At 37.1% G+C, this 21104-nt stretch overlaps 1 protein-coding gene and 1 long non-coding RNA gene across 5 annotated transcripts; one reads left to right on the plus strand and one right to left on the minus strand.

Annotated features, from left to right (window-relative positions):
* Window positions 1-1138: 1138 nt before the first annotated feature.
* Window positions 1139-7265, minus strand: abhd13 (abhydrolase domain containing 13). 3 transcript variants are annotated; one of them, XM_028023458.1, is made up of 2 exons: window positions 7073-7265; window positions 1139-5765 (listed from the first exon to the last, which is right to left on the minus strand). In XM_028023458.1, the coding sequence occupies exon 2, from the start codon at window positions 5729-5731 to the stop codon at window positions 4676-4678; it is 1056 nt and encodes a 351-aa protein (XP_027879259.1). In that variant the 5' UTR covers window positions 5732-5765; window positions 7073-7265; the 3' UTR covers window positions 1139-4675. The 3 variants fall into 3 exon arrangements, with proteins under 3 accessions (XP_027879259.1, XP_027879260.1, XP_027879262.1); XM_028023459.1 differs by having other exon boundaries at window positions 6761-7265; XM_028023461.1 differs by having other exon boundaries at window positions 6702-7265.
* Window positions 6730-19651, plus strand: LOC114148289 (uncharacterized). 2 transcript variants are annotated; one of them, XR_003596246.1, is made up of 4 exons: window positions 6730-6829; window positions 8973-9083; window positions 18004-18089; window positions 18236-19651. It is a non-coding gene; the product is annotated as an uncharacterized LOC114148289 (long non-coding RNA). The 2 variants fall into 2 exon arrangements; XR_003596245.1 differs by lacking the exons at window positions 18004-18089; window positions 18236-19651 and adding an exon at window positions 9574-12512.
* Window positions 19652-21104: the final 1453 nt, after the last annotated feature.

Raw genomic sequence — 21104 nt, forward strand, 5'->3', positions numbered from 1 at the left:
GATCTGAGGTGAGCTACATTTGATATGTTTGACCTCAGATAAACATATTTTATTTGGCAATCCAACAAAAAACAGAGCAAAATTAATTTAGCTACAGAAAAGATTTTTTTGGGCTTTTTTCAGCATTTTAACAGTCTTACCCTCCTCCATCCATGAAAAGCACATTTCTTGCTCTTTCTACAAACTTGTCACTTGTATGCAGGTCCTCTATGGTTGACATGACCCTGTCGGTGGTTATCAAATTTCTATGTGGGTGACCTTTGAAGGTCACTATTGCACTAGATTTTTCTTTTAAATGATTGAATAGTAATACACACCTTACTTTTTGCTTAAGATAATTAGAGACCATATATCTTTTCCTTCCACTTTATACATGTGTGTGTTTCTCTCACATAAAATCTCAATAAAATACATTGACATTTGGGGTAATAATACAACACAGGGTGAAAAAGTTTTTTTTTTTTTAGAATATTAGGCGAGAAACTTCATCAATTGTCAAACTTTCATATTGGTCATAAAACAGCTTAAACAAAACAGCCACTATAGTTTGGAAGTACTTTAAAAACTGGACAATGCAACGAGGAAGTCATTTTTTATTGCTACACAGATATAGTCTAAGATACCCTGGGCATGAGGTCATCTAACAGAGACAAATGAGAACATTCATGTGTTCTGTGGTTAGGTGACTTCAGGTTTCAGTTTTCATCTGGAAAAGAAAAAAAAAAGGCAGTTGGATGTCTTCAGCTAAAGGTGCAAAACTGAATGTCTATGATGGATTTAGCAGTTTACATAAATGTGAGGATATTGTTGGATAGAAAGGCATACTTGTATTAAAACTGAAATGGTATTGCAACATATACTTTTACTTCCAAATAATCTCCTTGATTATTTCAGCAAAATAAAACCGTAAACGAAATCAGACATTTTCCAAGACTTACAAGTGCGTTTTTTTTTAATATATACAACATCAAGTAACCTTATACTATCACCCAACAGTCACACATGGTGGTGTGGCAACATTATGCTTTAGGAAAGTTTTTCTTCTGGTGATACAAGAAAGCTGGTCGGGGCTGTCGGTATAATAAATATAGCTATATTTAGGATAATCCCTAAAGAAAGAAACAAACGTGAATCAAAACACCATTTTACTGTATCAATTTATTGCATGTTACAATACAGAAAATAGAAAGTGAAAATGTGTGCTTACAAAAGAAGTTGAAAGAAATAGAAAAGATACATAACTCTGAAATGGAAAGTCAGTCAAAGCGACTGCTTTGTTCCAATGATAAAAACAGCTCATTCACATGTCTCATCAATGGTTCTTTAAAGTGAAGTCATGGTTTAAGATCAAGGTGCGTGTACACAAAGTATTTCAACACTGTGCATGTTCATTCAAGAAGCTTGCCAAGATGAAATGTAAACACATGCCAGCTTGCAACATCAACTCTTAAAGTCTCAAATTATGTCAACATTTCCAACAGCAATCACTCTGATCTGTTCACAACCAGAACATAGAAAAATATCACTCAAAGTAGCTTTGCACACATAACATTTTTCTAAGAGAAAAAAATCAAGACATTCAATTTTATTATATACCGTGTGTTAAAGAAACCCATGTTTTGTGACAATCTAAATTAAGTGTTGCACTCATAAAAATAGGTTTAAACTAGAAGGTGAAACAACAAATGGGTGAAAGGCAAATATCTTCATGAATGAAGATATTTAATTAACAGCAGAAATATCTGAAACAAAGCTGGTGGAGGAAAAATAAGTTTATGTTCACAAAGCTAAACTTAGATTGCACAAAATCAGCATATGGATTTGATATCATACAAAAGTTGTGTGAACCTGTTTAGTGCAACCAGTGGTAAGAAGTCACAGAAGTTGGAGGAAGGACGATCACTACACAATCATTTTTTATGATGCATTTTAGTTAAAGACCACGCTTACATTCATAGTGGCCACAGACCATATTCAAGTTGTAGTTACATTAACAGACAACAGTTGGGTTTTTTCACTGCTGTCAATCTGCTTTTTTTTTTTTTTTAAATCTAATATGGCTGAGACCTACTGAATTTATTCAAATGGCTTTCAAACCACTGCAGTGCTGCATTCAGACAGCAAGAGTGGATAATAGGATTTTAATCTTCAGGTTTTAGCTCCATCCTGTGGAAGACATGCAGGAAAGGTTAATTAGCTCATTAAAAGCCCTCCCTAAGAGAGAAAAGCCATTTTGTTATAGAAGCACAGGGAGACAGGATCCTTCAATTAACAATTAAAATGCAAAGGATAATAGCTCATAAATAATCACATTAGACTAAAAACGCTCACACTTTATTCCCAGTGCTTAAGGAGCTAACAGATTCTGCCCTACTGTAATGCAACACACACAGCAGCATACTTTGTATGTTTTAAAGGGGAAGGAACAAGCACTGACCAATTACTGGAAATCCCCAGTTGAACTGACCGGTGCATAAAACATGTAGGACAAACTGAAACCAACATGTGCCTTCGGAGTTCACAAAAATGTAGTTCTTAGGATTTGTTGCAGTTCACCAATAATCTACAATGTTTTCTTGTTACTTAACAGTTTGCTTCTTTCCTGCTTATTATTAATGACTCATTTAATCACATTAGCACAGCTTGGAAATAAAATGTGGAAATTTTCTCCTGAATTATCGCAAATAGATTTACTTAACAGACCTAATCTCCACGTGAGCCACGCTGATTACCATAGTAACCAATTTTCTCTGACTATTGCCACTTTGCACTAAGCATATCAATATAGTAGCTGCTTAGTAATGCATAAAACTCATTTTGAGAGTTCCTCTGTTGGCTAGTTGTACGAGTGGATCTTGATACATTTGAATATTTTCAGAAAATTGATTTATTTCAGTAATCCAACTTAAAAAAAAGTTTAACACATTTATAGATTAATTAAAACTGAGTGATATCATTGAATCGTTATGGCTTAGAACAATTAAAACCCCAAATTTAAATCCCAGAAATATATTAAACTCCAGACAAGCAATAAAGAGTGACTTTAAACACAGAAGTCATATGAAATATAGGGATGACTGGTGAGCTGACTGAAGTCCAGTAGTTTTGACCCATTTCTGGTAGGACACAAAGGGTCATTGACAAAGAAAGCTTTTCAAAGTTAGTTTATATTCTCTTATGCATATAAACTCATAGTTGAGAAAAAGGAAAAAATGTTCAGAAAGTGAGGACTGCATCTCAAGTCAGAGTCCCCAGAGGTACCACAGATGTACCCAAGACCTGCGTTACTGTGTTACATTGGTTTTGTTAAGTCACTTCTAAACCAGTTAACACCAGAAGCACCTTACCTGGGCTGAGGTGAAAACAGAGGGGCCTGGTTTCGGATGAATAAAGATCCAAAGACCTTTTCCCACAGAAAAAAAGTTAATTTCACATTTCATTTCAAAATGATCACAGTCAGGATGGATTTTGGAAAGATACAGAATCCAAGTTGCTAGAAGTTCAGTGTGAAGTTTCCACAATTGTTGATGGTTTAAGGGGCCATGTCATCTGCCGAGTTTTGTTCATAGTGTTTTATGACGTCTAACTGGAACTTTTAGAGCACTGTATGTTTCCTTTTGCTGACATGTTTCATGGGGATACAGATTGCTAACATTTTTTATTGAACTTCCTGTAACCTTTTATTTTTTTATGTAAAGAAAGTCAATTTTACAGTTTCAATTATGTGTAAGCCTTTAGCATCTAAATTAACGTAAACACCTTTAAAATAATTGCTGACAAATGATATACATGAGTATTACTTTTTCATTTAAATTCCAGAAATAACCATACTTTTTGACAGAAATCTAACTCATCCAGATGGATCTGTATTTTGAGTGCCTAATTCTTGAGAAAGCAGCTGCTTCCTGTCTCTAACAAGAGGCAGTTTGACAGGAAATAGTGAGTCACCTTATATTTCTCACTATTTCTTCAGTGTGAGCTAATGATAAATATGCAGCAGCTTCTCTTTATGTTAATGTGGAAGGCCAAATTTGAAGGTGCATATAAATATTGTTCGTGAGAATGTTGTGAAATGCCAAGCTGTTGCATGTACATGACACTAAGGGGGATGGGGACACATCGTTATATTCCTCAATGTATTCCTTGTAAAATGTAAGCACCCACACAAAGAAAGATTTGGTTAAATCTGAACTGAAAGGTTCTGTGTATTAACAAATATATTTACACTATACCTCTACACACCACTCTAATTTACAAAATTAGACACGGATGTGTCAATTGTGTCTTTATCAATTTTCACACGAATGCCACAGGGCCTTTTATGGTCAAACGTCTTTTAAAACTAGGTCAGTTGATTTCTGGTAATTTCAAAAAACACACTTTATCAGATTCTTCTGTGGTTTCAGCACATCTTGTGATGTTAGCAACTACGCTCTGGCTTCATTCATAGAAAGGTCATAGACACATCCATTCATATTTGAAGCACAAGAAAACCCACGGAGATATTACAATCTCCTCAACCCTTGAAATAGTGAAAATATTTTAGCATATCAAATTTACAGAAAAGTAGAAAGAGTGAAATAAAAACAAAAACCCAAACAAAAGCATAAAATGTACATTCACTCCAAAAATCAATGAAGTTTCTTAAATCAGCTCTTCACCCCCTAACCCTCTATCAGATGATGGTGACGCTGGCAGAGGCCTGAGCACTCTCGTCGTGGGCGTGGCTCTTCAGCAGGTCTTTCATGAACTGCTCTAAAGCAGCAAAGTAGCCCTGACACTGCCACGTGTCGTTGTGCGTGCCCTCTGGAAAGATGGCCAGCCGCTTAGTCCGAGCAAGGGACAGCTCATACAGTTGTTTCATCATAACCGGTGGGATGAGTTGGTCCGACAGACCTGACACAAACAGCGAAGGCATGCGGCACAGCGCCACCTGTCTATAGGACAGGAACTGATTCTTATAGCACCAGAAGGGCAGCAGGCGCATTGGCAAGAACGAGAAGAGAGTTGCAGCCATGTGAGGGATGCTGAGAAAGGTGTTTTCAACAATGATGGCCGCTATGCGGTGAGGGTTTACTGATGCAAGACGCACAGCTACAGCGCCTCCTAATGAGCGACCAAAGAGTACCACTTTTGTTTTGTCCAGGTCGGGGCGTGTCATGACATAGTCCAAGGTTGCTTCAGCATCCAGGTACAGCCCATCTTCACATGGCTCTCCCTCGCTTTTTCCATAGCCACGGTAATCCACCAGCACCACATTTGCTTTCAAATTGACCAGCATTAGAAGTGCGTTTGGCACTCTGTGACCAATATTACCTGCATTGCCGTGGAAATAAAGGATTGTAGGAGGAGCAGAGGAAGTGGGGCTGCTCTGATTGTTGGATGTGATGCCAGAAGCAGAATCTCCTCCTGTGTAACGAAGAAGGATGAGGTTGAGCTTCACACCGTCCTTGGTGCGAATAAACACATTCTCATGCGGGATTCCTGTTGGCATGGGAACATACAGGCGAGAGGAGGAAGGCTGGTCGGGAAAATAGAGAAGAACATCCTGAAATTTGTAGAGGATGCCGGCTACAGATGCGAGGATGAGAGCGAGGAGGAAAAAACCTCCATACAGATGGAAAGTGAGGATGAGAGCCAAAAGTGAAACTCGGCAGGCACCCCAGGACCAGGATACTAGAGTCAGAGTGCACCGCTCCATCACGCCCCACAGTCTCCAGGGCTTCTCCATGGCTGCACAAGAGCTGGGTCAGAAAATACACAATCTGCAAATAGAAAAAGTCCATGAGAATCAGAAGAGGGAAAAACAATTGTTAAAATCTGTAAAGAACAAAAATGCAAAAAGCACACAATTTCTCTTTCAAAAAATATTTTATATAAAATAGTAGGCATTGCAATGCATATGATTATTATTTTTGGTAAGATAAATTTGAAAAGAAACACATAAAGCTACTTATGTAATGTTTTCTCAAAATATTAAATATAATTTTAACATCAAAATCACACTCAAGAATACTGAACCTTAGAGAACACCTTTAAAACTTACAATCTAAAAAGAATAAAATAAGAGCTGCATGATGTGCCATATCATAAGCAGTATCTGGACATTGTGAAGAAAAAGGACAGGAAAACATAAAATGTGAGTTACGCATAATCAATATTGTCATTGCACATGGTGTTGTGCAGCCCAAAATAATATGCATGGGAAATTAGGTCAATTTAAGAACCTCAAAAAAGAAACCTGGATGCTTATCAAACAGAAATTTAATCAAATATGAAAGACACAGGCACCTAAAAATAAAATCAGGGAGTCATAAAAAAAACCCAAAACAAGAAAAACCAAAGGGCACATTTAGTATAATATCGTCACAAACATAGAGGATTAATGTATTATGTTAAATCTAAACATGTCTTGGTGTAATATGTTTAAATGTATACCAATCTATAAAGTAGAAACAAACATAATATACAATAAAAACATGATAAAATTAATATGATGCTTATTGGATTGGGAAATTTAACAGAGCAAGCTACATTTCCTTATCTATTACAAGAAGAATCCCTGCATGACATAACTTTTTTAGTAAAAAATTTAAAAAGTAGCATTTAAGCAACTTAAAACTGGGCCATTTTGATTAAATATAACATCAGCATTCAGAGACATAAAAACAATACAAGAACGAAAAATGACTGAGCCCCACCCACAATGAAGAAATGGTACAAGCTACTGTCAACCTGGGAAACCGTGATCAAGGCTTACTGCGGTTGGATGTCTTCAGAGGTAGCTGTGCCGCTATGCACATAACGTCAAACGGCAACAGAAGTCATTGTAAGTCGTGTTTCTGGTCTTTCACACGGAACTCCCAAATCGATAAGGAAGATACCTCCAGTAAATGTGAACTAAAACCCATCAGAAATGTGACCATAAGTGCAGACCAGTTAGCTGAGTGCCAAGAATGCTAACCACTAAGCTATCTTTGACAGCCACTGACTGTTAGCACGGCTGGATGTAGCTTTTGAAGCTAGCCACCTAGCTGTCATCAAAGGGTGGACTAAGTAGCCAGCTACTCACCCTTCTCTCATTTTTAGCGACTCAGTTGGATGGATTGCTTACAAAATAACGACACAAAGACGGCGTAGTGACTGTCATTCAGCTTTAGATCGGTTCACGAGTTTATAATTAACGCAGAAAGACAACTGAATGACACCTACTACCGGTAGAGATGGCTACATAGGTTAGCATTGCTGGCGCAACCCATATTCAGTTCCGTGGATGAAACTCAGTCTGTAAAGGAGTTCCGGAAAATATGTGCTCGGTTTACGTTTAGGAATACATAATTAGCGTTATTTCAGATGACAACCTTGACAAAAACTCATATAACACAATATTAAATGGTGGAGTTTAGAAAAATGTTGAAGAAATAAAAGTATGCAATTAATAATATATGTACAAGTCGTCTGTGCTTCTCAAACATTACCACCAGATGTCGCTCTTGGAGAGAATATGAATTTCGAATACTCTGTCCCTCTATGTTTCTATTCCTTTTGATAGTATAGTTCCCATTGTGTGTGTTCTACATATTCTTTGTACAGATCTTTCACAGATCATTTTCCTACATAGCCATAATTATACCTGCATAGTTTGTTTAGGAGACCCACTCATTTATAATTTATCCATACTTGTACAGTTTTCCACTTATATTTTGTCAGTGCTGCACATTTTTCACATTTCAGTAGCCATTACTTTTTCAATTGTCTATATTCCGTGGGTTTCCCTTTACATGTTGCTGCAGACACAATTAAAAATAAATCTATTCTGTTGTATTCTTGTCTGAAGAGTACATTGTGTTTACAAATACAAATATGACAAAAACAGCCAAGGCAGGTTTATTGAAGTTTTTCCCACTTCTTAGGCTGCTCCTTGGTTTTGTTTTGATTTACATCTCAACACAATGTGTGACCTTGAAGTAGTCAGACTGATTTCATAAATTAGCACAGCTGTTGACTAATCAGCCAAGTTTTGTTGATTTAATTCTACAGTGACACAGACAACATTGTAACCACAAGCAGGCCATACAGTAGAAGCTCCATCTGCCAAAATTATGACAAACTTTATATGTAGTTATCATCTTGAAGCTTCTAGTTTGTGCATTCACATCTGGGAGGGGAAATGTAAACACTAGACAGCAACCTATGAGTCACTAACTGCAAGTGAGTTATGCATCATTTTCAGATATTTCTTGGAAGTGTAATCACACATATGACGCAGTGGATTATATACTATATACAGAGCAACAACACTGACTGGTCACCTTTTTACAATTCCTAGTTCATCAAATTTATTTTTGAATTTGATGCCTGCAATATGTTCTGGTGAGGTTGGGGTAAGTTTTGTCACTTTGTGAACAACTGTGTGAGCAAATAATCCAAAAGTTTAAAAACAACATTTCCCAATGTCCAATTTTAAATAATTTAGGGATTTCTTTATCTACAGTCCATATTGCCATCAAAAAATTCAGAGAATCTGGAGAAATTTTTGCAAGTAAGCGACAAGGCCAAAAATCAACTTTGAATGCCCTGTCTTATCTGGACAGTGATTGTACAGGATTGTGTTAGTGCCCATGGCTGGAAGTAGGCAAGAAATCCACGGTGGTCATAAGGAGATGGACATTAGGTGTGATGCTTTCAGTTGTTATTTCAAATACCTTGCTTGTAAGAAGTGGTTAACTGAATTATTACTGAACTAGTTTCTGTCTATTCTGCTCTAATCTTTGCCATCTACTGGACACTTTTGTCCACACAGCTGCTGCTCACTGGGCATTTTCTTTTTGTTTTCTTTTTTTTTAATTCCCTGTAAACTCAAGAGATGACTGAGTGTGAAAATTCTAGATCAGGTGTTTTTTCCACCAGTCTGCCACCAACAAACATGCTACATTCAAAAGTCACATTAATACCATTTCTTTCCCTTTCAGATGCTTGGGTTTAAGCTTCACCAAGTTGTCTTTATCACATGTTGCTGTGATTGGGTGATTCCCCAATTGAGTTAACAAGCACCGGAACAGGGATACCTAAAAAATTGCCTGGTGAGTTTAAAATCTACACACTATTATTATGTGCTATTAAAAATGTGTTAACCTAGAAAATATTTATTTTTAGAAAATATTTGCAGATCGTGCTCCCACTTTTCTTCAAATTCTTAAAAAAATGTGATGTTTTATTTTAACTTTAATTTTAATAGATCATATATTCCCTTCCTCTTTGCTTTGCCTGTACATCACTGTTGCAATTAGAATGACTTATCTTGGAAACACAGGATTAAGAGCTGAAAGTGAGGGACAGGGGTAAAATAGGATTTAACCTTACTTTGCCATTTTGGAATGCAAACATATTTGCTATTTAGATTTGAAGTTAAATACAAAAATCTGCTATTGAGCTATAGTATCATTTTGTAGCCAGTGGCCTTGTGCAGTAAGGAAAATTTTTTTTATTAATATAAATGCAGTAAACTGTGTAGTGCAACATGTATCCACACGAACACACACATATACTCATACTTGTCTCTTTGAATTATAGGCTGTGCTGCATTCTGATGGATTTGGTTTATAAGAGACTGACAGCTGGCAACTTCACTCTTTCTTACCTATGACTCAATTACCTTTGACATGGCAGTCAAAACATCTATTACATACACACCAACAATCTTCCACACAACCCCTCTCTGTGACTTCACTCCAGATCCCATGGCTCAATTACTTGAAATATAGCACCAAACAGCTGGAGGGCTTTAGCTCAATAACACAGCGTCAGAGCAGCTATATGACGAGGAGTCATTGTGATGACCTGGCAGGGAATATGCTACCACCAGGCTGACGGAAATACTTATCATTCACCTCACAGCGTGCTACCAGTGGCCACCTAGGGACAAAGTAGACATTCCAAAAGGCAACCATGTTTCCCTTTGATTATGTTAAAGGTTGAACCTGAACTACTGCTGGAGCGCTGATGTTTCAGTTTGTCACAAGTGTTTTATGACAGATGCAGTGACGTTATTGCAGTCGTTGCCTTTTTTTCTTCTGGTTATGGTTATCTGAAATAAGTCAATATCATGACCAGTATAATACAATGTCATATCAAAGGTGATGAATGTTAGTATCTATGGCTACAATTCAGATATCTTGTCACCTTGGAGACAAAGCATTGATCTGAGTCAGAAAGGACGGGTATGCTGCAGCAACTTACTTTAAACAAAAGACTTAAGAGACTGCAACTGTTGCCATTACGTTGTTTTCCTCTTTAACTCTGAAGACATTTCCTCTTAACTCATTGAAAATTTATTGTAATATAGTTCAAGACAACCTTAATTTGGAGTTTACATTTTTTAGCAATGTATATTAAAGGTAGAGTGAAGGGAAGCTACCCTTACTTGGCACTATGCCCATGCAAAGCATGACCTACACAGTGTGACTGCCAGGAATAAATTAACTGGAAATCGCTGGATTTCTAAAGCACCAATTAGGCAGCAGTGGTACGGCAGAGGAAGTAAATGTTTATTAAAGGCTACATTTCCCCCATTTTCCTTGCAGTAAACCTTTTGTTGCATCTTTGATGATATCTATCACTTTAATTGGCCATCCTATAGTTTTGTGTCTTCATATGTTTATTCTGGCTGAAATATGGCAATCATCTTGTGATATCCAGGGTAATTACATGGGAACTGGGCATACTAATTGTATCGGACTGTAACATGAGGCTTTTGTGTAAAGATGGGAGACTTATAATAGTCACTTGGTTGCTTTGCATTCTGAAAATTCAAGTATTCTGAGAAAATTATGCCATTTTAATTAAAGTAATCACATCATAAGCAACTTTAGAGTGTGAATAATGTTAAACTGATCATTATCCATCTTTTGGTATTTTATGTGCATTTTTTATCCTTTCCTGCCAGTAATCAAAAACAGCTGCCCATTTAATGGCTGTAAATTTGACAGAAAGCTTTTGTCAGGAGACATTTTATTTAACTTTGCATGAAGATTGAAAGCAAGGTCAGCTGCTAGTTTGGCCCCATCTGAAGTTCAAAACTATACTAAATCCTCTGAGGTTGCTAATAATCCTTTTGAACTCAAAAACTCAAATCTCTAAATTGTGGCATCTCTTCTAATTCCCTTGCTGTAAATATTTCATGCAATTAGTTTGCTATATTTGTTGTTGCACACATATATATTTTTTTATGTTTATGCTTTAGGATCAAGCAAACAATCAAAGACCATAAAAACAGCCTATCTTACCAGCCCTTTCAGCTCCTTTCAGCTATTAATATTCCCATTGCTGAAATGAGTATAGCTCAGAACATAAACCACAAACCAGGAAGGGTTATGCAACTTTTATTAACAAAACCCATAATATACAAGATGGACAGGAAGTGCATCAAAATCAGATTCATAATAAGAAGCACACATACTCGCTATTTTAATACTTGGTAATACACAAGGGAGCTTCATTTCCTCATGCTTAGATGCAGGTAAATTTCCTTTAGATACATAATCATACATCGGAAGTGTAAAGTATTAATAAAATACACAAGTTACATGTTTTAAAGTAAATCTCCTGCATAGGTAAGGTTAGGTAGGACACATACCTCTAGTAATTAGTAATCCAACTTTTATGTTTTAATGGATATAGAAATTAGTATTGGTTGGAACTGAAAAGTGCAATTACCTCACATTTGCACTTAAGTGCAGTAATTTAGATAATGTGTATTTTCCACCACTCACTAACCACCACCTATTATTAGACTCAATCTTAACCTCAGTTACCGTACCATGTTTCGTTTGTCAGCTTGCATGGAACTCTTCATCTTGCAAGAAAACAACAAACGTCCACCTTTACAACGCACTTTCTCCATTTAATAGAGGCACAGCCATATTCTAACACTATAACAGAAGTTCAGTATCAACAGTTGTCATTGGAATATGGTTGAAACCGCATGCAAAGACTTTCAGAGTACTGAAGCCGTATTCTTTGAAAAATGCTGTCACATTCAAGTAAAAGTCAAAGGTAAAAAACTCTGGTTGATATTAGGGCACAACTGTTCACAAAGGAAATCCCTATCCACTCAAAGAGTAAATTCACTCAATTTAGAGGAAGCTTAGTCACTTTGTGAAGGTCAGTTAGACAATGTGTGGTTATTTGAGCTGTTTCGGAAGATCTCTTCTAACACTGCTGATTCCAGAGGACATGTAGAGTCTGGTCTCCAGTAGAAACGGAAGGGTTGTGGTCCGGATTAAAGGTTACTTTTTCATCCGGTGAGGACTGAAAGGTCATCTTTCATTTCTCATTTAATAAGTATATGTGTTTGTGCTGAGGAATCTGGGTGTGTTGGTGTACAATCCATATACTGAAATTGAAGATGGGCTGAAAATCCAAAACTGAGTACTCTTGTACAATTAAAGATACATCTGTAAATTAAATTTGGATGTATTTCCAATGTGAACCAGAAAACAGTGCACACTGCAGAATTGAGACATTATATGGGCTACAATTAGCCTAATTGGTTTTTGTCTCCAAATCTATTCTTTAACTCATAAAAGTAGTAGAAAGATGTCATAATTTGTCGGTGTGTGTCAGCAAGACACACATCTACCGGCATATTTTAGTCACTCCAGCCTTATCAAATAGAAATTCACTTAATTATCTTAATCGGAGCTTTAGTTTATGTCCATCAGATTGTAAAGAAGCCACTCTCCAGTGGGTAATATTTCTTCGTAAGATGTGAACAACTTCCTTTTTTGTGGTTAATTTACTAAAAGATAAATAATTAAAGATGGGACACTCTACTGAACACCTCAAGCAACTATTCTGCATTAACCAATTTTAGAATTAGGTTTTGAAGCACTGTTCAGAAAAACTGGGCTCTACAAGAGAGAGATGGAAATAATACAAACCATCTCATCTCTTTGAAGAGATGAGAAGCATAGTGACAAGTTTGTTTAGCACTGAAGGGCAGAAATGTGTAGAATGTCTTCTTGTTTTTGTGGTGAGCTTAAAACCCAATTTAAGTTTGAAAAGTTTTTATTATATAAGAACAAGGTCCAAAGACAGCTGACTTTAGGATATCCAACTGTACAAAACTGGAATGTTACCTGGAGATGAAGGTGGAGAGATAGGAAAGAAAAAAAAACATGTACTTTGTGTAGGAGGACTTTATGGGGACAAAAGGAAAGTCACTAACATTTACCTTTCCTTTACACCAGGGGTCTCAAACTCGCGGCCCGCGGGCCAACTGCGGCCCTCGGGAAGATAGTTTGTGGCCCCCGCCTTAACATGAAAGTTTAATGTTAGTGCGGCCCGCGAGTTTGATATAATTGGCACTTTTCAGTGTTGTGTGCGGAGCTAAACGAACTTACCAATCACGGTGGAGTATATTGCTCTCGGGGGCGGGACATCGGCCGGGCCTATTTGCATTTTCTATTTGTCATTATTTGCATGCGGTACATGCGCAATTTCCGCGGCCGCTCCCGCTTCACGTGCTTCAGCATCCAGTCTAGACCCGGAAGTTGCTGATCAGTGTAACGTAATTAAGGTTAGGCGCTGTAACGCTTGGGTTGTGTTTAAGGGAGGAGAGGAGGCGGCAGATTCGTCAGGACGGTCAAAAACTCACAACCACACTGGTACTGGGAATTCCAGTGTTGTCCTTTAATAAATATGCTCTTCACCAACCTTACAAAGCCCGGTTGAACGGCTGCTATATTATCAAACATGAAAATTGAGCAGCGTCCAAACAACCCGTAACATTACTAAAAAGTTAGGGAGCTAACATGTCCGTCTAGCACGTTTCTCCCACGCTCTCTACAGAGAAGCCGTGGCGCATACTTCTGACATCATTAGTAATACTAGAGTATCTTAAAGAGACACTACACAGTTACGGCTGTTACAGCGCCTGACTACGGCCAAATATGATAATAGGCAATCAGAAAGGTTCGGCTGAGGAGACCATGTGTGTGAATGCGGCCCAGCCTCACCCAGACTCTACCTCCAGCGGCCCCTGGGTAAATTGAGTTTGAGACCCCTGCTTTTCACACTAGGTAAAATGGTTTTAAACTACATTAACATTTTCACTGTACTATTTAAAAAGCTGTTAATACCAGATGGATAAAAAATGTAAGGAAATGCCTTGAAAAATCATCCAAATATTTAAGAATTTATTGGCTCAGTTCATGCAATGCAGTGAACCTTGCTTGTAGGGTTGTTACAATACTAAAATGTCAAACTCAATATCGATGCTAACAAACATATTTGTTTGATACTGTCGCAACATATTCTGAAAAATATGTTTTTAGCACTAGTTAAGAGCAAAAAATATGATTATGTACAATGTGACGAAATACACAAAACCAGAAAATAGGGGGCAATTCAGCCAATGTTTACAAAAATATATAATTTAAAAGTGTCAATTCTGTATCTTAAAGATAAATAAACATGATAGAATTTTGAATAAATCATATTATCCTTTCTGGAAGTGTATACCTTTGATTTAGTTGTGCAATTATTTTATTTCATTTTATTATAGATGCTTATCTTTAGTGTGCCACTGTGTGATTCCAGTGGCCTGTCAATTTGCCATTGATATCATTAACTTTTAATATTGAGGGACAAATAAAATATTACTCTATAATAAAATAGATTCCAAAACAAAAATGATTTTGGTGCATACAAAATATATTTTTAAATGGTGGGTTGTGACAAGATCCTGCTTTTTATGGTCTAATTGTCAACTTCTGTTTGGCTCCACTATAACCTGTGATATTGTTAGTTACATTAACCTCCAATGCCTTTACGACTAAACTGAGGCGTAATGGAGGGGGTGCTGTGGTTTGTTTTATTGCTTCACTTTAGAAGCCGATAAAGCCATCATTTGATTAACAGAGCATGTTCAGAACGGAGCATTGCATGGTCAAAATGGAGAGCTGTGGAGCTCAGACCCAAAAAGCACCATCCTTGGGGTGTCCTTGTTTGTGTGGCTAATATTTAGACAGTTAACATTAGCTTATGTCATCTGGGAGGTTAACTTCTTCACTGCTTCAAATACAGGAGCTTTACTGATTTTTTTTTAAGTTGCTCTGAAATATCTGTGCCACTTAGTGTTAGCGCAGGTAGCATGTGGCATCTGACATTTTCTTTTTTTTCTTCATGTGCCTCCAAAATGGTTGGGTTTAAATAATCTAGACTTCAGTGACTTCAAGGGATAAGGAAGAAATGTATGCAGTCCGAGATCCACTTTCCTTTGTCTATCTTTTAGCCTTTTATTCTGTAGTAAAACAGAACAACAACTTTGGCTCTGCCAACCTTTCAGTTTATTACAGTATCCTCTCCTCATCTTTTTACATTTCTCTACAATGTTCCTCTGTCCTACTCAGAAGCCCACTCCACTCACACAATCGCAGGTACTTACTACCAAGCACCAGCCCTCCTCTTCCCCCCCTGAGGCCCACACAATGAGAACTTAATGAAAAGGTACTTTACACAGGCAGCTTTGCACTGGGGAGACACCTTTAACTGCCACTGGTAATGGCAGGAATTAACAGAGAGCAGCTCGTTCTGGGTCTTCGTGCATGCGTGTGTGTATATGCAGGCGTGTGTGAACATGTGCTTCCCGATGACTGTTTACGATGCTTGCTTAAGTGAGTCATTGAGATTTTGTCCTATATTGCATGTGCATGTGCTAGTTCACCACCCAGCAATATACAGCAGCAGTTCATCTGGTTGATTTATCTCTCCCAGGCCACTGTGCTCCGTATCCTATCTTGATTACAGTGTATCACTACAGCCAAAGCCATGGCCCCCCTGCAACCCCATAAATTAGCCCCACTCTGTGATGGGGCCTCTCAAAGTCAGATGATACCAATCCATTTGAGATGATTGATTTAACTACAGACATAACTTCAGCATATCATTTATGCTACCCGGAGTTCGGCCTTCAAATCGAAAATCACAGTGGTGCAATGCATTATAGCTTGGTTAAGAACAGGGGCCGCCAGTGAGAATGGATGTCGTCCCATAAATCACTGTTAACAGGAGATTTTGATGGTTATGGAAATTGTTCACACCTTGACAGAAAAAGGTAGCCCAGCATTTTTATTTTCCTATCAGATTGAAACCATCATATGGAGGTAAAACATGGCAACGTTCTTCAATCCTGGTTTTATGCTGAGACACAGTAGACAGAGTCGGCACAGAATTTATCGCTTTTGACCTTTTGCTGAACTTTACTCTGTCTATGGTAGAAATTTACAGTCTTGCAGTGAGGAGAGAGGGAAGGGGTCATGTCCAAGTGAGGAAAGAGAATGGTCTTCAGATTGACAGCAAAGTTGTGACTAAATGTGTGAGGAAGAGAGAGTGTCCCTGACATCAAAAGCTTATTTGAAAGATCACATTTGCAGAGCCGCAAATGGGCAGATAATGCAATTTACAGTGACACTACCCTTACATTTAACCCTGTCGTAATGGCATTTAGAGAGGAGAGAGAGAAAGATATGTAATTGTTGCTAATTGAGTAATTCCTAGGATTTTACATCGCCCAAAGAAACACAGATGCTGTGATCAGAAGAAGAGAGTGCAACAACCAGGGGTTGGGTGGTGGAGGGGGTTCGATTTGCACGTGGCTCGTAGACTGCAGAGTGTGTCTGCAAAGTCATCTGAGGTCAGTCAGTCACTATGATGAGAAAGATGACGCAGAGCAATGGCTCAGTACAGAAAATCACCATGCGAGCCTGGACTTTAGATAATGAATAACTCTGAGCTTTGTTTACTAACAGACATACCGCATGGAAGGCTAGATTATATACTGCAGTGGAGACTACATTCTGGTTTTGAACGGGTGTGTAACCACTCCCCCTTGGTACTGGAATCTCAGATGTAAAGACAAACAATACCAGAGGTGTCATACTACAGTCTTCAAGTGGTCGATTCCTGCATATTTTGGACATGTTCCTGTTCTAAAACACCTCAATCTGAAGGTTGACTTAACTTCATAAAACGCAGTCAAGTTCTGCATGCGGGATGGCAGCCCGTAAGGACTGATTTTGGATACTGCATCATGAAACCACAAAGAGATGGCTTCAACAAATTAGGGAACCTCAATGTGTTTGATCAAGCAATGCGGTATTACATATAACTGGCCTTTAAGTCAATCAATTTAGAGTTTTGTTTTATGTCGTGTGCTATAAATTGTGACAAATGCATTGACATAAGTAGCAAGAAAGAATCATTTCAATGAATTAAAACAGATGTACCCCATGGCTAAGTTTTTGTCTCATTTATTTTCAGCTTATAAATATGATTTGAACCAACTGTTAAAGATGCTCCTAGGAATGGGTGTCACCATTTAGTTGTGGCTATAAACACTGTGAAGCAGGGATTATATTGTTTTGATCTATGTTTCTTATATCTTTCTCTATCTAATAAATAATAAAATGTAAAAAGAAAAAAAAGATTTGACATTTTTGTGTCTTGAGCAGTTTACAGATATATGATGATTACACTGTTTTATTATGGCGAGGACATCACATCCATTACAACACATCTGCTGTATTTTTAGTCTATTGTATCATATTTTGATAAGTCATGTCTCATGTTGAATGTAAACACAACTGTGTCGATTTGTAATAAATATAAAACTCTGGAATAGGCACCAGCTTTAAGAATTAGGTCACACCAAAATTAGTAAAGTGTTCAGTTGCAACAGACTTGAAAATAAATTAATGAATAAAATGAAAGTGGATTTTGCTTTCTAACTGTAACAACACACCAGCAAGTATCTCATTTATTGAAATTACCCAATGATCTTGTATGTTTGAAGGGATGAATTTGTATCAGATTGCAAATACCTTGACATCATGATTGATGAAGCACTTTTTCTTTTTTTTAATTCTCATATTTACCAACTGTTAAACCAAAATCAAGAGTTGATTTCTTTTTAAGAGAACTTGCTTTTGTTTTCAATGCCAGAAAACACCTCGTTGCTGCCAGTTTCCTTCCTGTGCTTCTGCCAGCTGTCTGACACTGTTGGACACAGTGCCTTGAGTTTCATAACAGTACGTAAACCTCCAACACATCAATGCATGTTGTATATTTTGGCCAGCTGGACATTTTTATCCATACACAGATATTTCCATTACAGAAGTTTTATGTCAGTACTTTGGCTAATCAGAGTTTTGCATTTTCTGCCTCCTCATTCTAGAACGCTTTACAGCAAGACCACAAACTCTGAAATCAAAGCACTGTCTGAGATTTTAAGCACCTTTTAAAGACCCTCAGATAATGGAGACTTGTTGTTGCTTTTAGTGTTTTTGGTATCCGTTGTCTTATTTGTGTTGCATTAGTTTTGTTTTAGCGTTATTTGTGTGAACAGGTTCCAGTTGAAAATTAGATTGATTGTGGTCTCAGTGAGGCTAACCTGTACAAAAAAAAAGATTTATAGTAGTCAGATATTTATAGTTGCTGTTCTTGCTTTGTTTCTGATATTATGGCAAAAATTATTGTGTTAATTATCTGGGGTAAATGGTGACCACATGATAAGACATGATCAATGGTTGATAAATAGAAACTTGAACTCAATGGCAGTTGGGAATTGTAAAAAGCTACTTTTCTAACCTTCCACATTTCTGACCAAGACTGCTGAGATCTAATTTTATTTGCCCGTTACTTGTCTTAGAGCTCCACAAAATATGTTTCCTTTTCAAAATGTTTTAATTACAAAAATGTAGGAAGAAAATGGAAAAAAAGAGACAGAATAAGACAAAACCTTGTCAGTGTTGATGTTGTTGCAGTTGTCGTCTCAGAGAGTCGTGGGTTCAAATCTTGACTTTTTAAGATTTCAATGTTGTTTCTTTTCTCTTTGCATTGTAGCTGTGATTACAGGTTACAAATTGCTCACTTTCCAAACGCCATCCTAATACATGCTTGGTAGTTACATGATCATTGAGCATTTGACTCCTGAAAGATTAAAGGTGAAATAATTTCTGCTCTAGAAACTCATAATTCTATTCATATTCCATGTTATCCAGGATTTAACTCCACTTCTGTCTCTTCAAAGGCTGAAATATGTTTTTTTGTACTTTTTTGTTGGATCCAGGGGCAATATCTCCCTTTCACCAAACTGTGCTTTTTTCTGACAGCACAGATTAGTGAGAGGGAAATGCATTTAGAGATGTCAGGCTCATTATCTGTTGCTCACACTGAGGCTTAGCCATGCTTTTGCAACAATAAACGGTTCATCCAAGGTCTTCTATGTTTTTTTTCTCCAATGCATTTAGCTAATAAAAAATGATGTACACTCACAGCACACAATGAATATTGAATACAAATGATGCCAACAGGAGCACCAGCTAGTTTAAATCGGTTTGATTTTAGTCAAGTAAGCTGTTATTAAATCTCAACAGAAAAAAACAAGCAGGTGAGAATGAGTTCGGAAACGGAGAACAAAAGAGGTGCACTGGGTCCAGCATGAGTTGCTGTTGACAGGCTTGGTGACATAAACAATTTGGGAGGGCCTGAGCTCTCTCAGCTGGAGTGTAGAGCCTCAGTATTAGCCCTGCAGCTCATGTAAACTCTGCCTTCTGTTGTTTACTCTCAGGCTGACAAAGAGTTTATGATGTTTTCTGAAATGTGTACAGATACCAAACAAATCTGCTTTGCTTCATTGTGAAAGCTTCTGAGAATGGTAAAAATGTTCTTTAAGGTGTTCCTTGTTGTTAAATTATATTTGCCTGAGTTAAAGGATGCTAAACGTATTATAGCTATCTTCATGTCATTTTATTTCTGCACATTTATTTACATATAAACTTAAGGTAACTTAGCAAGATAGCTGAAATTTATGGAAGCCTGGTAAAGAATGATTTGAAATTTCACCCAAACGTAAAGTGTTTTTATGTCGTATGCCTATTATATGAACACAGAGATAACAGCATAACATAAAATATGCTATCAAAAAGGAGCTGATATATGAAATGGGTTGAAAAGTTACACAATCCCAGATGGGTGACACCTTCTATGCAGTAAAAAAAATTATAAATTTCAATTCTAGCAAACTTTCCAAAAAAACAAAAACGCCTTTGTAAACTGCTGTGACATAAACAAAAACATAATGGAGAAATAGTAACATGAAAAAGCAATGTGGAGTAACGCAGAAATAGTTTCTGAAGGTACTTTATTATGCCCGATCTGAAAGAATTACAAAAATAATTATAGAATAATAATCCAATCAAAAATCAGAAAGTGAGGTGTAGGTAGGAGTAGATAAAAAACAAGATATAAATAAATAAATAAATAAATAAATAAATAAATAACATAAAGGCATCAACTTAATAGTTTTACAAGGACGAACAGGAGTTTTTTGTGTGTGGGGATCATTCTGCAGAAAAACTAATAAATATTTACAATATTCCCCTCTCACATTTGGTTTACAGCGGCAATTCATAGAACACAGAGTAGGAGATCCATCAGGACCTACATAGATTCCTAATCTTCAGTCAAATTACACCAGTTGAAGTCTTTGAGCCAAACTTTATCTATTTGTCCTTTCTATTGCCCTCAATCTATTACCTAACTTAAAATATTAATAATAAACTCATAGTGTTGAAATATGTTTCCACACAAAATACTTTCGACCTGGTATTTGTATTCTGTAGGTTTCCTTATACAGCTTATAAGTGTGAAAGCTGTATTACCTTTCTGACATGTATTTTCTTTGAAGCTGCAGTCTGGATGAATACAGATATCCAGAAAGAAGAGTGGGAATATTTGATAAGCCAGGAATTCAATATCTGGATGGGAACGGAAATCTGTGATAATGAACCACTCAAAGATTTTAGAGCTTTTTTTATTATTATTATTTTAATGGCAATCCGGTCTGCTAATTGATCAGAGAGAGATTAAAACCCCCTCATCTGAGGAGAGGCAGCACAAAGGGAGCGGGGAGCTTCATGTGCAAAATTGCATCTAAATCTTGACTGAAATTCCACATGATTGAAATTATAGACAGCTCAAAAAGGAGAAAAATCAGCTAGAGGCAGTAATATAAGAACAAACATCCACATATTTGGTCAAAA

The sequence above is a fragment of the Xiphophorus couchianus genome, chromosome 7 (genome assembly GCF_001444195.1).
Source record: "Xiphophorus couchianus chromosome 7, X_couchianus-1.0, whole genome shotgun sequence".
In the NCBI taxonomy this organism is placed as follows: domain Eukaryota; kingdom Metazoa; phylum Chordata; class Actinopteri; order Cyprinodontiformes; family Poeciliidae; genus Xiphophorus; species Xiphophorus couchianus.